Genomic DNA, 15,503 nt, shown 5'->3' on the forward strand with positions numbered 1-15,503 from the left:
TTCAAGGGCCACCACCTCTGCAACCTACACCTCAGCTCACAGTAACCCCGGATCCTTAACCCATTGAAGGAGGCCAGGCAGGGAACACACATCCTCACGGATACCACGTCGCGTTCTCAACCCACTGAGCCACCACAGGAACTGCAATTGCGGTCTATGCATGTCACCAAACAGAGAACTTGTAATTTCCATGTTCTTTCCTCCCAAGTCCTCAGAAGGTTTTTACTTATGTATTTACTTATTTTTCGGTTTTGGTAACTAATTGGCTTATTTTTCCTTTGCTGGTTTAGTTGCTGCAGAAGGTTTTCTTTACCTCTACTATCCTACAGAATCGCTTTAAACACTCATCGTCCCAACCCCAAGGAGAGTCTCAAGTGGCCACTTGTCAGCATTTTTAAGCGCCAGACAGCAATCGTTCGCCCTCAAAGTACACATCCAGCGGCCTCAGCCTGGCGGATCAGGACTCCAGACAGATGCAGGAGGCAGAGCGCAGACAGGAGTTAGGAGTTAGTACGGGGACCAGGAGCAGAATCACCCCCCAGGATAAAAGCAGTGCGACGTAAACAAAGCAAGCCCCCGGAAGAAGAGGAAAAAGAGCATTGCTGTGGCATGAAAAGGATGGACAGAAATGCAAAGTGGGTCTTTGAAGGGGCTTCCCTGACAAAGGCGGTCCCGGAGGGAAAGTGGAGACAGGCAGTTTAACTGTCCGAAAATGTCTAGATTCATCTGCTCACTCGTCATTCATGAGGTCCGCCTATTAGTCAATTTTATTAATTCTCTTTGTTCAACTATGTCCTGGGTATTGAGAAAATAACCTGACACCACAGAACAGCACATGGTCTCAACCCTGAAGAGAGACCTCCCTGCTACCTGGCACCTGACACATGCTGCGTACTGCCCAGGTGTGCTCACAAAATACACTGGCTCCTCTAATCTTCACAACACTCCTTTGAGAAACTCAACAGACGTGAACAGTCTTTTTCTGGCCCCACTTTTCACTGTCCCACATTAGAGAAAGCAGAGGTGGCAGGAGGGAGAGGCATCGCCGTGTGAGGGAAGGAAGCGGGAAACTTCAAGGATCAGATGCCCATCGCATCAGATGCCCATCGCCCGAGTCTCCTTCCCCCTTCTCAGATCTGTAAGCTTTGGATCTGGTCTGAGATTTTTATAAAACAAACAGCTTCTTTGTTTTCCAGTTCCCTTTAACGCAGCACTGCCTCCCAAAGCCCATATATTAATCTTATAATTCCTTGTCTATCAGGCTCATAAACGGGCTCGGTGTGAGTGTGTGTGTATGTGTGTGTGTGTGTGTGTGCACTCTTGTGAGTGTGAGCTTGAGGTGGGCTCAATTCAGGAACAAATTAGGAATGCCTAGACCCTGCAGGATCTGCCAAGGTGTGAATCCCCAATTCTAGACACAGCTGTCCTATCACCGCCACAGGATGGCCTCTTTGTGTCACAGTTGCTGCAGCCTGTGCACCAGTGGTATTTTGCTTGATTTAAGTGCTTAAAAAAAAAAAAAGGAAAAAAACACAACCAAAAATAAGACAATCATATCACCCCATCACGTGGTACTCCAACTTAGCATGTATTTCATGGTCAACTGAGACATTCAAAGAGCGCCATAGAAACAATAAATTAAGCATGAGAAATAGCAGAATCTCCATCAATCACTCTTGTTTCTCAGACAAGGGTTTTTCTCCTGAAAAATCAAACCAAATGACAAATTACTTACTGAGCACCTACTATGTGACAGGTACTCTATACCCAATTGAACACACTGGGATGTCTTTTCCTCCATAAAATATGTAAGGTGTGGATCAAGAGGATTTAGTTGTTTTCACGCCGCTTGATTATTATGACTGTCATCGGAAGTTTCATGCTTTGATGGCTTTGCAGAGTTTTTGGGGTCTTTGTTTTGTTTTGTTTTGTCTTCCTCCTCCTGTTGTTTTTCCACCTACAACTTTTCTTTTCCCCTTCTCTGATTTTTAGGGGGAACAAAAAATTCTAGCATCTGGGGTCTGAGACCACTTGAAATGTCTGGGCCAGGGACTGCTAATGACCTCCCAGAGATAACCCAAATTGCTGATTTAGCAAAGCCCATTCTTGACCTTGACACAAGACAAGACAGGCAAAGGGGAAGGACTTGGGAGGGAGCCCTGAAAGAAAAGGGATCATAGAAGCGCTCAGATCTCGCCAGGCCCCCTCCCCCATTCAGCAAACACCTGGCTGAGTTGGAAAACATGACCGGCCCAACCTTCCTATTGGCACCAATTGAAGCTGTCAGCTCTCGGCTTGTCACCAGTTGCACTGGGAGGCGCCGGGCAGCCACAAGAGCCCTAATTAGGCAGAAATGACACTTCTACAACTGACCTGCCAGGACCTTTGGCAAACCATTTAACATCATTAGTTAACATTTTTTAAAAGTGTGAATGTAAATGAACAGCCAGTGGCTTTCAATGGAGTTTGTCGGTGGCATCTCCCCCCTCCCCGCTCACTCTTTCTCTTGTTACATGAATGGTCCGCTTGTTTCCACCAGAATTGGAGGGAGGCACTGGGGAAGAAGGAAGAAGAGAGCCAGTCCTCTGAGAGGAGAGACATGCTAAAGCATAAACAAGCTTGGTGGAGGAGAGAGACCATCTCCTCCTGCCTTACCAGGTGCCCCGACAGATACAGGCCCCCAGGGGTAGCAGAGCAGGGCAACAGTGTGCACCCAGACAGCTAGACCAGGTCCCGCCCCACCACCTGTGCTTGTGAGCGTGGACAGTGACCATCCTGGGCTCCGGGGAGGTGGGAAATGACTGCCTGAGTTGAATGCCTCTGAAATACTCTTTCGCTCACACCTCTTAACCACTTGTTGCAATTCCGAGCAAGCACTTCTGAACCAGCAGCGGTTTAGCAAATACCTTAGCCGTGTGTCCAAATCTAAGGGTACCTAGTCCCTCTCTAAAGGAATGGCGTTCCAGGGGTAACTCCTTCCGACGCTGGTTTGATACTTACACGAATTAGTTCATTTCCTACCTGAAGCGGTTATTTCCCACCTTGAATCATCACACTTCATTTTGCTCTTTGCTGTACAGCCACAGAATCCGTACACGCCGACACTCTCCATCTGCAGGGGAGGGGGGAAGAGGTCCACGTGAGAATGTCATTTTGCGTGCTTCCACGCTGCTCTCAGAACGTGCGCTCACACCAGCAGACAGTCCGAGGAGGCAGCACCAGGTAGAAAGGAAATCAAGGTTTTGGTGGGAGGCAGAGGGGCTGGTCCCTGTGGGCCTTTGACTTACCACCTATTCCTTGTGGGGCCCTGGGCAAGGTGCTTTGCCCTGAGTCTCAGATGTTTTCATCTGGAAGACAGAGATAACGCCTTACCACTTCAAGCGAGAAAACAACAGATGGAAATATCATGAGAACTGGAAAGTAGTGTGTTCAGAGCTGCAGGGCTGCTGGGTTCTCACCTATCATTTATCTTGGAGATCTGAAATTTCCAATCTGTTCTCTTGATTCCCAAGGCACGCTGAACAAAGCCACAGCCCCAACCAGCACATCTCTGCCACCCGCTCCACTCCTGCTTATTCTCAAAAGGGCTGTAAGCTACATAGAGAAGTGCACGGGTGCAAAACAAATTGTTATAATAGCAATTTAGCCTCTCTGCTGGATCCTAAACAGCACAAGAGGGGCCCCACTCTTGTCCATCTCAGGATTTCCAGGGGCCCCACAGACAGTGGTGGGTACACAGGAGATGCACAATAAATGTTTACTGAGTTGAAATGTGATACTGTTTCCAGACCTGGGCTTAAGGCGGCCAGAATGTGCGGGCTTTAGGAAGGCAGCACAGATCCTGAGTGTGTGGAGAGCTTTACTTGTCCCTGAATTAAACACGAGTAAAATCAAGCAGGCAGCTGTGTGGCGGAGAATGCCTGTAAGCAGTAAGTGAGAGAGAAGCCAAAGAAAACAATCTTAGTTTGGGGCAGAAAGAGAAAGAAAATACGGGAAAATGTCCTTAATAACAGTAAATGGGAAAGGGAGAGAGCAGCTCATCGTGATGGAGCATTTAGTGCTTTTAAGCTAAATACCTCAGCATATTAAGCAAATAGAGAAAAGCCAGCTAGAAGATGTCAGCAATTGAACCGACCGGCGCTCAGAAAGCCGATAGGAGGTGTCTGGCGGTGACCCCTTTTCCCATCACGTGCCTGCTCCGCGCCCGGTTGTTTAGTGTTGCCTCTCCTCTCCAGCTGCGGAGCTTATTGAAAAGCTCTTGCTCCCTGCCTGGTTTTGGCACATTTTCTGCAGGTGCCTCCTACTGCGGCCACAATGGGCTGCGAGGGAGGTTTAGACCTGTCAACAGCGGCGGGGAGGGGGCGGCGGCGGTGGAGGGAGCGCAGCCATTGTCTTAAAGGGCCAGTGACATTGTGCGCCGCCGCGGAGACTGCAGCACCGGCACCTGCTAACGAGATGAATCCTTTCTCCCGCGCTCTCTTTCTCTCTTTAATGATTTAACTTGATCGCTTTGGTTCCTTTCTGGAAGGGGAATTGCTCCATTGATCATATAAAGTAATTGCCTGTAAAACATGGCTCTGCAACAACTACTACTTCCCTGGCTGAAAATGTCACAGCAATTGAAAAGCTCTTAGCCCAGTTCAAGAATGAGGTGGCTCAAGAGAACTGCCTTTGCAGACGTCCCCAAGCACCTGCGTGCTCTGAGAGTTACAAGTTTTCGGTGCGACGGATGGATTTTTTTTAAGACAGTTCCCTTCCTGTAGCATAGTGCGATTTTGTGACAGACTGTGGGAAACTAGCCAAACTAAACTAAAAAACAGCCTCAACCCGAAAATTTGATGTATTCGTTCAAGCAAAGAAATTATTTTCTTAATCACCCATGCCTTTCTTTCCTCCGAAGCCATGAATTCCAGGGGGAACGCCCACGTGGGTCAAGTGTGCTTGAGGTCAGTGTCCTCTCTTAATTCCCATCACAGAAGAAGACAATATCTTTGTCTGGAAGGTAGCAGGGGCCTGGGTTTTGGAAAAAGGAATCGATGCTCTAATTGTTTAAGATTTGCTGATTTTTCAGACCTGTCACTTGGCGGCAGCAGTGACACACTGTGGGAATGGGGACCACACACTTATGGAGTTTTCATAAATACTTTATTAGTCATCGCCACGCCAACGTGAGGGAGTAATTCACCTGGGGAAAAAATTACTTTGTCGTAGGCATGAACCTGCCAGCAAAATAAAGAGCAGTTAGTGATGGTTTCATTTTCCTCTGACAGGTGAAAGCCTAAGTTTGTATCTGAGTAAGAGAGAGACTTTTTTCAATTCAACTGGTGGAAAGCACCATTTGAGATGTTGCCACGTTACTAATTTGGGAACAAAGCTTCAGGTGAATCACCTTCCAACTGGATGAGCCATGAATATTTTTGGTAGCCGATGAAAGCTAGGGCAGAAGACAGCCCCCAAGTGCTTATTACTGCACTTTAAAAAAAAAAAGGCAAAAACATCTGCCTGCTTACGTGACAAACAAGAGTATAGAGAACTCAGCTACAATGCCATTTAAAACTACAAATCTGAAAAAAGCCATAGAACTTCTTACATCTTAACACTCTGAAAGGTCGTGCTAGAAGCCCCATAACTATAAGCAGGTACAATGCTTTTTTCCTTGGAATTTTGGATTTTAGATTTAAATATTTTTTAATACCATCAGAACATACATGATATTCAGTTAGGGCAATCACACATATAGCACCAACAAGACACAGTGTATAGACTAAAAGGTGTCTTTGCTTTAGCTACTCATATGGTGAAGAAAATTCAAATAAAATTTTTTTTAAGTTGCAACTCATTAACTAAATTGACTCCAATGTGTTGACATTCTTTCGACAGCAACTAGAATTTATTTTTCCTTATTATAAAGAAAGGTTTTTATTTTGTTTTGGTCTCTAAACTGAAGGGGGGAGAATTGAATGACCCCAAAAGTTCTGCCTGGCTGTATGACCTCCTTATTTATGAAAGTGATTCTATAACAGCAAAGCGAGAGATGAACAGTGCAAATGACCACACAGTCACTTCTAGCAGCTCTGCCTATTAGGTGGGTGGTCAAGACAGAGTAAAAGTGGGTTAAGGAAGCCCGGAGGCCAAACTGGGAGCACCTGAACCATCAAGGCCAGAGCCCCAGACCCTCTTACACAGCAGAACAGCCAGGGAAGGTGGCTTTCACGGTTGGGGGGAGCGGGAGGGTGGGCGGCTTGTAGCTGGTGATCAAGCCCAGTGTCCTCCTCGTGAACTCCCAGAGCGAGAGCTTGCGTGAACAGTGTTAATACTATTTCACCATTTTTCATTGGGGGGGGGGGAGGGGGGGCAGGACCTTTAAAGAGGAGGAAAAGAAGCCATCGTCAGGGAATGAATGTCAAATCTGGCAGAAGCCAGGACTGGTTTCACTTTTGCACCCCCTTCTTTCCTGTGTTTGCGAGAGGGCTGAATCAAATTCCGAAGTTCCGAGACAAGAGAAAAGGACTATCCATCCTAGTCCTCAGGTAATTTTCAGAGCACATTTTCAACCAGCTGACTTTACAAGGCAGAAATTAAACCTGGGTTATGTGTCTGAACTTCACACGAAACAGGGTTTGTCAAGATGTTGGGCATGCGTTCAAACAGAAAAGAAGGCATTTTAAAATGCATCATCATTCCTGTGTCTTTGCACACCTTCCTGGTGAAATGTGCACAGAGCCATGAGAATTACGCCCTGGCTAATAATATCTGATTGTTCTGAAGGGTAAGACCTAACTTTCTTCACAATCAGATGTGTAAATTTACTTCTGCAGTGCGGGTCACAGGCATCTCAACCTAAGCCCTTGATTTACTTACTGTTTACATTTGATACACGACACATATCTCATCCACTACAGGTTAACACACAGAAATGTTAAGATCCTTTGTACTTAAATAAAGAGTCAACATCAGGCAGATGGGTAACGGTACCTGTTGAAATGTTTGTATCTGCTCACTTTCCAGTTAGAAAAGGATGTCAGTTGGAGACTTGCTCCTGAATTCATACAGAACCACCAGCTAAGGGAAGAAAAAGGTTCTAGTATTTTATCCCTTGGCACAGGGCATGAAATCATCTCCACGGACACCGGAGCTGCAGTTTTCAAGGACGAAGTCAGACATTACAGAAGCTACACAAGCACAGGCTTCACTCCCCTCCCCCAAAGAGAGCTTGCGTCTCCTTTTTTGGGTGTCCTACAATTTTCTTAGAATTACATGCTGCAAAGTTTCCTTACTCTCCGAAGTCAGAAAGCCTTGGGTGCTTCCCATACTATTTTTCTCCAGTTTGTTTGATAAAGGATCACAGTGCCTTTCCTCCAATCATAGCCTTCCAGAGTTATAGCTTATTTTCAAATATTCAACAGAAACAGATGCACTTCAGTAACCAACGCAAGTCCGACTGATCCAAAGGCCCCTACCATTTAAAAAAAAAAACAAAACCTAAAATTTTACCTACACGTCTTGTCAAAAATAGATGAGATAGGATGGCATGAGGTATAGAGTCCTAAAGTCTAAATTTGGAGCGCAAGGTGAGTCTCTCAAAAACATAAAAATCACATCGGCTGATCCAGATGTGGCAGCTGAACCTCTACCCCAGAGGGTACAGGCATGTGTGTGATATTCTCCGATCCCCTGGCCAGGCTCTCGTTTTGTGTCAAGTAGGACAGCGCTTTCTTTCTTAGCATTAGGGCTTGGAAAAGAGTGTGAAAAGTTCAAGGCATCCCCTAGTGATTCAGAATCAAACCCAGACAACATCCACAGGGGAAGATAAGAACAGTTATTTTTTAGCGTAAAACATCACACACACAAACACCGTGATTCCTTTTGTTCTCATACAGCAAATAATACTTGGAGATTGAAAATTCTATTGCAAATATAAATTAAAAGGGAGCTTATATGGGGGATAGTTGCACAATTCTGAATATATTTAAAACCATGGAATTCAAAAGAGCCAAGTGTATGGAGTGTGAATTATATCTCAATAAAGCTGTTAAAAATTTTTTTAAAAGAGCTTCTCGTGTTGGATTCTTCATGTGAATTGCATTTCTGCTTTTGTAGATTTATAATTATCTCAAAAAAGACAATGAATTTTCCAACAATAGGTTAAAGAGAAATATACAGAAAAAAAATTGAACAGCTGTGTATTTGTATTTTTCTTGCAATGGTCTTAGCTAAGAATTCAAAATGGCTGCATTTTCAGTAAAGTAAAAACTGATGCTACATAGAACAATAATCACTGTAAAGCTGATAAACACGCATTTTACCTATTTCCAGTATCATACATTAAAATGGAAACTCTATTTTTGTTCTACCGCTACAATACATGGTCTTTGATTCTTAACCTACAAAAGACAGTCTTTGATTTTTGTATTCTCAAAAGCCGCACAGGAACTTCATTTTTCCCTTCTATCCTGTCAGCTTGGCTATAAAGAAGAGAAAGCATTTATGATCAGACCACCAAAGCTCAGGTCAGATTCCTAAGTTCATAAAAATTCCAACAAGCGCTCGCATGGAATCCTTTTACATCAAGACATCTGGCATGAATTCTCTCAAACGGGGGTTCTACCTTTAAAATTTTGGAGGTAGAAAAATTCTTTAAAAGGTACAGACAGCTACGGTTAACTGAGAAGCTCTTCCCTGCGAAATTCCCTGCCTCGTGCGTTTGTTTTGCAATCTTCTCCATTTTCAAATTCCCACAAAGATTATACAAATATATCTGGTCATGACCTTCAGGAGAGATGGTTCCCTAGAATAGCTCAGGAATATTTTCAATCATCTGTTGGTCATAAATCAGCTCATATTTTTACAACAGTCTAACAGCAGCTATTGAAGAAGTGCAGCTCCTTTCGGGAGCTGAGCTGGTTCCGACAAGGGCAGTCCACTTCCTCTGGCAGCATCCTACCCACACAAGAAGAAACGGGGACCGTGGCACCCGGCTACGCCTGTTCCAAACCTCCCTTTTGCCTCAATTATTTATTTTAAATGAAAGTACCATCACACAGAATCATCCTAATACACATCAACTCTTCATTTCTGTCCGAGTATCATGGTGTTAAGAGTTCCTTTTCCTTCCTGTCTCCAGTTGTAGCATTTCAAATATAGGTATGCTGCCTATAGCCCAAGCTGAAGGTAGGCGGTAGGCATCATTAACAATGTACTGAAATCTTTTCCACTTCAGAAATGATATTTTAGTTTTTCACCTTCCTATGTCTCTCCTTCAAGTATTAATGGAAACAGTATGTGCTTTTCTGACTCTGATCATTACTCCTTTTCTTTCTCTAATATCCACTGAAGGTGTTGAATGTAATAATTCAATCGCAAAATGTAATAATTATATTATCTAATTAAAAACAGGATCCATTGCCCCTTGCGACCATACAACAGGACACTGTGTATTTTTAAAAATTGCACAGGAATTTAAACAATCATCACAAGTGTCATCTTAAATAATTTTGGAAATACACAGGGATTTGATGACAAAAATTTATATATGGCTGTCATATATGGAAGAGATACAGTTAAATCAATATGGAGAAATCTGCCCCAAACTATTTTATTCACTAAAAATTTGTGGGAATTTACTCCCTCAATCATAATTCTTCAAAAAATAATTCTCATCTGCATCTATGCTAGCATTTTTTTTTAAATATTCAAACAACTAACTTCTCGAACTTCTTAAACAGCCCCCCCCCCAAAAAGGCAAATCAAGGAAAAATAAGAGAAAACAACAACAATAAGTAATCCTACACTTTGCCAGTAACATACGTAAATTTTTGACAAGTGAATTTTTTTTAATCCCCCCAAATAATTTTTTGAAGGTTTAATACTAACATGAGATTCATGACCAGGCCTGCAGAAATCATTAGTTACAAAGGTATAGACAGTCTTTTGATTCTGCTAACAAGAAATAGATAATTCCTCTTAAGCAGATTAACTTAAAGTACATTTTCTGGGAAGCAAAAATCCCCCTCAATCAGATTCTTATGTTTAATTACAAAAGTCAAACAATTTATTAGCTCTCACTCAAGTGCAACAACAAAATAGGTAGGCCCACAACTCTCAAGGGCCGGGAGATAAACCAAATCAATATTTGCACCAGTAAAAACATTTTTAGCCATAATTTGATAAAACATCTAACTGGTCCTCTTAACCAGGAGTCCTCTCTTCTTTGCTGCCCCCTATGTGGAAAAGACATTAAACTTTGTCTTTATTCACAATAAATGTAATTACTGTATTTATTTTGCTACTTTTATATTAAGAGTACAAATGAGAAAACCTGGCCTTTGTCAGATATTTTATACGTATTCATTTTGCTTTATGAGCCCCATAATTATGTCACAAAAATACTCTTAAGTTGTATCTACTTCTATAAAGTTAAAAAGTATCTATTTAAAAATGGCAAAGTAGCTTGCTTAAAGAATTTCTTTTGTCTGATATTTTTTTTTTTCCTTTTTACTGTCTGAACTCACTGGATAATTGCCCTACTTCCAGTTTCATTCTGCCTATATAGAAATTGTGTGTCTATACCCTGAAAAATACCAATTAAATTGCCAGCAGCAGCATCTGCAACAGCTATCTTTTGGTCTTCAGCCTCAGAGCCTTTTGAACAAATGACCGGAAGGCTGAATCTAAAACAGCCTTTGACGGGATGCCAGTTTTGAACACTCACTTTACGACTGTGACGCCAGCTTCCTAGTGCATTTGGGAAGCAAGCAAGAAATGACATATCAATTTTATAATTTTGCACACATGGTAAAGGTAAAAAGGTCACTAATATTGTTCTAGAAGGGGGAGTTTCCCCTTATCATTTAATTCCATCTTAATGCCTACATAAGGCTAAATGAAGGATTTCAGACAAATACTGCAAAATTGCTAAACATGCTACTCTGTCGGTCCTTAATTTCTTTGGTAATAATGACATCATTTACCATGTGTTGGGCACAGTGGGAAGAAATTCACATGGTTTTTAAATTCAATTTATAGCAAGTCTATGGAATTGAAAATACTAGTTAATGGGGAAATGGCTCAGAGAGGTTAAGTAACTTGTGCAAGGTCACACAGCTGGGAACTGGAAGAACCAGGACTTGAACCCATAGGGTCTCTGATTCCACGACCCAACACCTCAAGGCGTTCTTGGTGGCATCCACTATGGAACTATGCCTGGGTGAAGCCTCAGTCATTCTCTTTATGATGAGATCCATGAAGAAGCAGTGGTCCTCAACCGTGGCTGCACATTAATATCACATGTTAAAAAAATACCTCTGCTTAGGCCCCACCTCTGGAGATTCTGATTTGACAAGCCTGAGGTAAGGCCCAGGATTCAGCATTTTTCAATACGACAGCAGTGAATAAAACAGGTAATTCTCTTCATGGTGCTTAAGTTCCAATGGTGCTCAGATTCTAGAAGAACCTAATGATTCTAGAAGATTCTAGAAGAATCTAAGAATCTAATCCAGGTGATTCTAATGTACAGCCCTGATTGAGAACGAGGGATCAAGAAATTACCACTACTTCCCCAGGCTCCCCTCTCTAAACCCTCAATGTGAGCAACTCAACTGGTTTCTCTAGACAAGGATGGGCAAGAATCCAGCAAAAGCTGATAGCAGAATCTGACTGAGAGGTCTAGATTTAAGAGGAAGTGGTGCACATCGGGAAATGCCTGGGCACTGGAGATGGCTGGACCTGGGTTCAAATTCCATCTTCACCAATTTTTTTTTTTTTTTTTGGTTTTCACCCATGGCATGTGGAGGTTCCCAGGCTAGGGGTCAAACTGGAGCTGCAGCTGCCAGTCTACACCACAGCCACAGCAACACAGGATCCAAGCCACCTCATCTGTGACCTACACCACAGCTCGTGGTCATGCCGGATCCTTAACCCACTGAGGGAGGCCAGGGATTGAACCCGCGCCCTCATGGAAGCTAGCCAGGTTCGTGACCATTGAGCCACAACAGGAGCTCTCATCTCCACTACTTATTAATTTGTGCAACCTCAAGCCAATCACTTACCTTTTGTGGTTGTTTTGCAGATTCAATGGGCTGATATAAGCAAAAAACCCAGGCAAATAAAAATGCTCCATGAATGGTAGCTGCTGTGGTTTTTGTTGTTATTACTCTACTACAGTGGAAAATGACTGCTGCTGGGAGGCATTAGTAGTGAAACAATCAAATTAGGAAAAAACATTTTTTTTATTAGTCAAATCATTCCTACTTTTATTACTTAGCATTTAATTTAAATCTATTTATATTGCAATTAGCTTGGTAATCATATTTCTCATTCATGACAACTGGAAGGGTAACCTTATTACTCCCATCCTCTAGATGAGGAAAAGGCAACATTTCCATCTATTCTGTCTCCTGCTCCTATGATTCTATGATTAAAGGCACCTGCAATCATGTTCCTTCGTTGCCTGTGAAAAATGATATTCCACACAGATGGCAAATGCAGGAAAGAAGAATTAACAAGCGCTTGCTAGCAACCCCAAAATAACATCTAAATAATCACGTCTGGACATTTGAAGTCCTGGCAAACAAGTTCCAATTTATATAAAGGTGTTGGAAAGGATTAAGGAAAAGTGAACAAATACATGTGTCTTTATCCTCATCCGTTTAGGAAATGTCTGACACAGCCTGGAAATTCTTTTTGATACACAGCCTGAAAAATGGTTCACTTCCTCTATGAAGGCTCCTCAATTAGCAGAAAGAGACTCACATGTCTTGATACTTTATCTTGGATCAGAGTTAGAACGTAGAAGAGATTTAAGATGGAGAGACCCAGCTCAATGCTTCTCAATCAAGGTCCCTGAAAAGCCTGCGGACGGTGGGCAAGTCCACACGTGCAGCAAACACACCCCGACACTGAGGAGTGGCTTGCCCGTAAATGCAATTCCGTCACATGTACAGAGTTTCCATGAATGAAATACAAATGCCTCTAGACGGACCACTGAATTCACGGTCACTGTATCTAATCACTGTTACCTGGGCTGTGGCGTCTTCATACTCAAAAAGGGTAGGAAACACGGCTCGCGTCCAACCCTCTCATTTCATTCATGAGGTCCCAGGAGATCTTGGGAACAGTGGGACTCCAGGTTTTCTAATTCTCAGAAAATTGTCCTACCCTCCCTCCCTAGATATGTTCCAGAACGTTCTACATCTTCTAAACCTTTCCTTTTCTTCCTTTCCCTCCCCTCCCTCCCTAGATATGTTCCAGAACGTTCTACATCTTCTAAACCTTTCCTTCTCTTCCTTTCCCTCCCCTCCTCAACTCCCCAGTTTCTACCTTTAAGGTTGGCAGCATTCAATCCCTTTCAAGCTCTGTGCTCTGAGAGTACCTTCACTGAGATATTTAGTCTCAATATGAAATGGAAATACAGTCACCAAGGTACTAAAACAAGCAATGTATTAAGTATATAAAATATGCATATGCGTAAATGTAGCTTACAGCTAAAACCCTAGTACTTGTAATATCTATGCAAAAGATAAATGGGAATTGTTATGAATAATAATTTTATTTACCCTGGATCTGTCAACACCAATAGGCTGTTAACCCCCAGCATACCAACTTTTCAAAATGCTTTTGCATCTATTATTATTTCCTTTTATTGTCCCAGTGGCTCACTAGGATGTAAGTGCTACTGAAGCGTCAAAGAACTTAAGTGCCCCAAGGAAAAGTTATCCATTTGATCCACTTTTCCCCAGGTTCCTAGAACAGTGCCTGACACATGGTGGGCGTTCAATAAATACTGGTTGACTGAGTGAATGACAGAGGTAAACAGAGACAGTAGGTTTATTTATCTCTGTAGCCTGCATAGAGTTTTATTTTTATTTGAGGAAAATGGAATGATCCATAAGGGAAGAACTGAGTTCCTAAAAATCTCTTTTCAGTCTTCAATTCCCCTTTAACATTTGCCATAATTTCCTTCCCTCACATATTTTTTTTAGTTTAATTCTTCAAAGTTATAAAATACACTCACTCCAGGCAAATCAGATTCTACCAACATATAAAGACGAAAAAAGGTGGATTTTTTGCTTTATCTTTTAAGTTCTTTTTGTCCCCCCGTATCCTAAATAAATATCTTCCTCAATATTTATGTCCTTAGTTCAAGAGGATTGCTTGTCTTTTTCCCTCCTGAAGATTCACCTATTCTTATTCAGCTTTAAATTCCCTGTGGATGTCTTACGTCTGTGTCTTTAGTTCTTCCTTTCCTCGAGCTACCTCAAGCTCTACAATCCAAAACCAAATGCACCATATTTCCTCCATCAATACCAGATCACCCTCTCATTTACCCCATTTCTCTCAACTGAGACAGAATTCTACACGCTATCCTTGATAGAGTCATCTTTGATTCCCCAACCCCACATCCAATCACTCAAAGGGGATTTTCATCTTTCCTTCCTATTACCTGCCTCATCCTTCTCTTCCATTGCTACCATTACTGTTTAGGCTCTTACATCTATGTTATTTTCTACCTGGGTCTTCTGATTTTTGTAACCAAACACCCCCCCCCCCAAGCCTACCAACCACCTCTCACAACACCGCTTTCATCTTGCCTAGCCTCTATTCAGAAGTTAGAGGGCTCCCCACTCTTACAGAATCTTATCCCAGTCCCTTCACAATCTCACCTCGGACTGCTTTTCCATTCTTATTTCTTACTGTTCTTGAAAATAAACCCTTTGCTCGAGCCAGCCTGGTGTACAGCCTGTCTTCACCCAACTCCAAAACACCTGATTGTGAATTAAGGGTTTATTATGTATAAAATCCATTCATTCACTCAACAAACAGTTAGTGACTCTCTACTCTGTCAGGTAATGTACTTATGCTGGGAATGCACTGGTGAACAAGACAGATCAAGTCCCTGCCCTCAGGGAATTTAGAGGCCAGTGGGTTACAGAGGGGACAGACATCTCGGTCCCATTGCAGGACACTTCCAATCTCCCAGGAAAACATCAAATGAGTCGAGACGGCCCTAGAGGCTGGATTTTGTGGCTCCAGCTCCAAGTGGAGAGGGAGTGTAGAAGAAAGGAAGACCTGGCCGCCATGGGAGCTGGAGTGGGGAGCATGGCTTCCTTGAAGATGTGGGACTCAACAGGCATTAAAAGAAGAAAAGGATGGGCGTGTGAGCGAAGGGGATGCCCTCCATCTAAAGGGGTATGAGGAAAGGAAGAATGGTGGAATGGAAACAGTAGCAGCAGCACTGGCTTATTCTGAGCAAAGGTCATTCAGCAGAGAACATGTCCCTGCCAGGCCCCAGGCTCTGCTGTGGACATGAAAATGACACAGACCTCACTCCTACCATGGAGGGATTTCCATCCAGCAAGACTAAGGTAGACCCGTGCTGATCTATTACACTCCAGAGAGTGAAATGTTCCATTAGAGAACTGGAGAAAATGCAGAGGGAGTTCAGAAGGAGGCATGTCGGGTTCCTGCAGCAGTATTTATAGAAGCACATTATTTTTATACAGCCT

At 42.8% G+C, this 15,503-nt stretch overlaps 1 protein-coding gene across 7 annotated transcripts in view; it reads right to left on the reverse strand.

Moving 5' to 3' along the window:
* The window catches only part of HSPA12A (heat shock protein family A (Hsp70) member 12A), a 178,650-nt gene that overhangs the window by 161,972 nt on the left and 1,175 nt on the right, over positions 1-15,503 (reverse strand). The window contains exons 1-4 of one of the 7 annotated variants that reach the window (XM_047762002.1): positions 4,136-5,416; positions 3,459-3,594; positions 3,288-3,347; positions 3,022-3,112 (exon numbers count right to left, since the gene is read on the reverse strand). In XM_047762002.1, the coding sequence (XP_047617958.1) occupies positions 3,022-3,112 (91 nt within the window). In that variant the 5' untranslated portion in view covers positions 3,288-3,347; positions 3,459-3,594; positions 4,136-5,416. The other 6 variants (XM_047762003.1, XM_047762006.1, XM_047762007.1 and 3 more) reach the window with 6 other exon arrangements.

The sequence above is a fragment of the Phacochoerus africanus genome, chromosome 15 (genome assembly GCF_016906955.1).
Source record: "Phacochoerus africanus isolate WHEZ1 chromosome 15, ROS_Pafr_v1, whole genome shotgun sequence".
In the NCBI taxonomy this organism is placed as follows: Eukaryota; Metazoa; Chordata; class Mammalia; order Artiodactyla; family Suidae; genus Phacochoerus; species Phacochoerus africanus.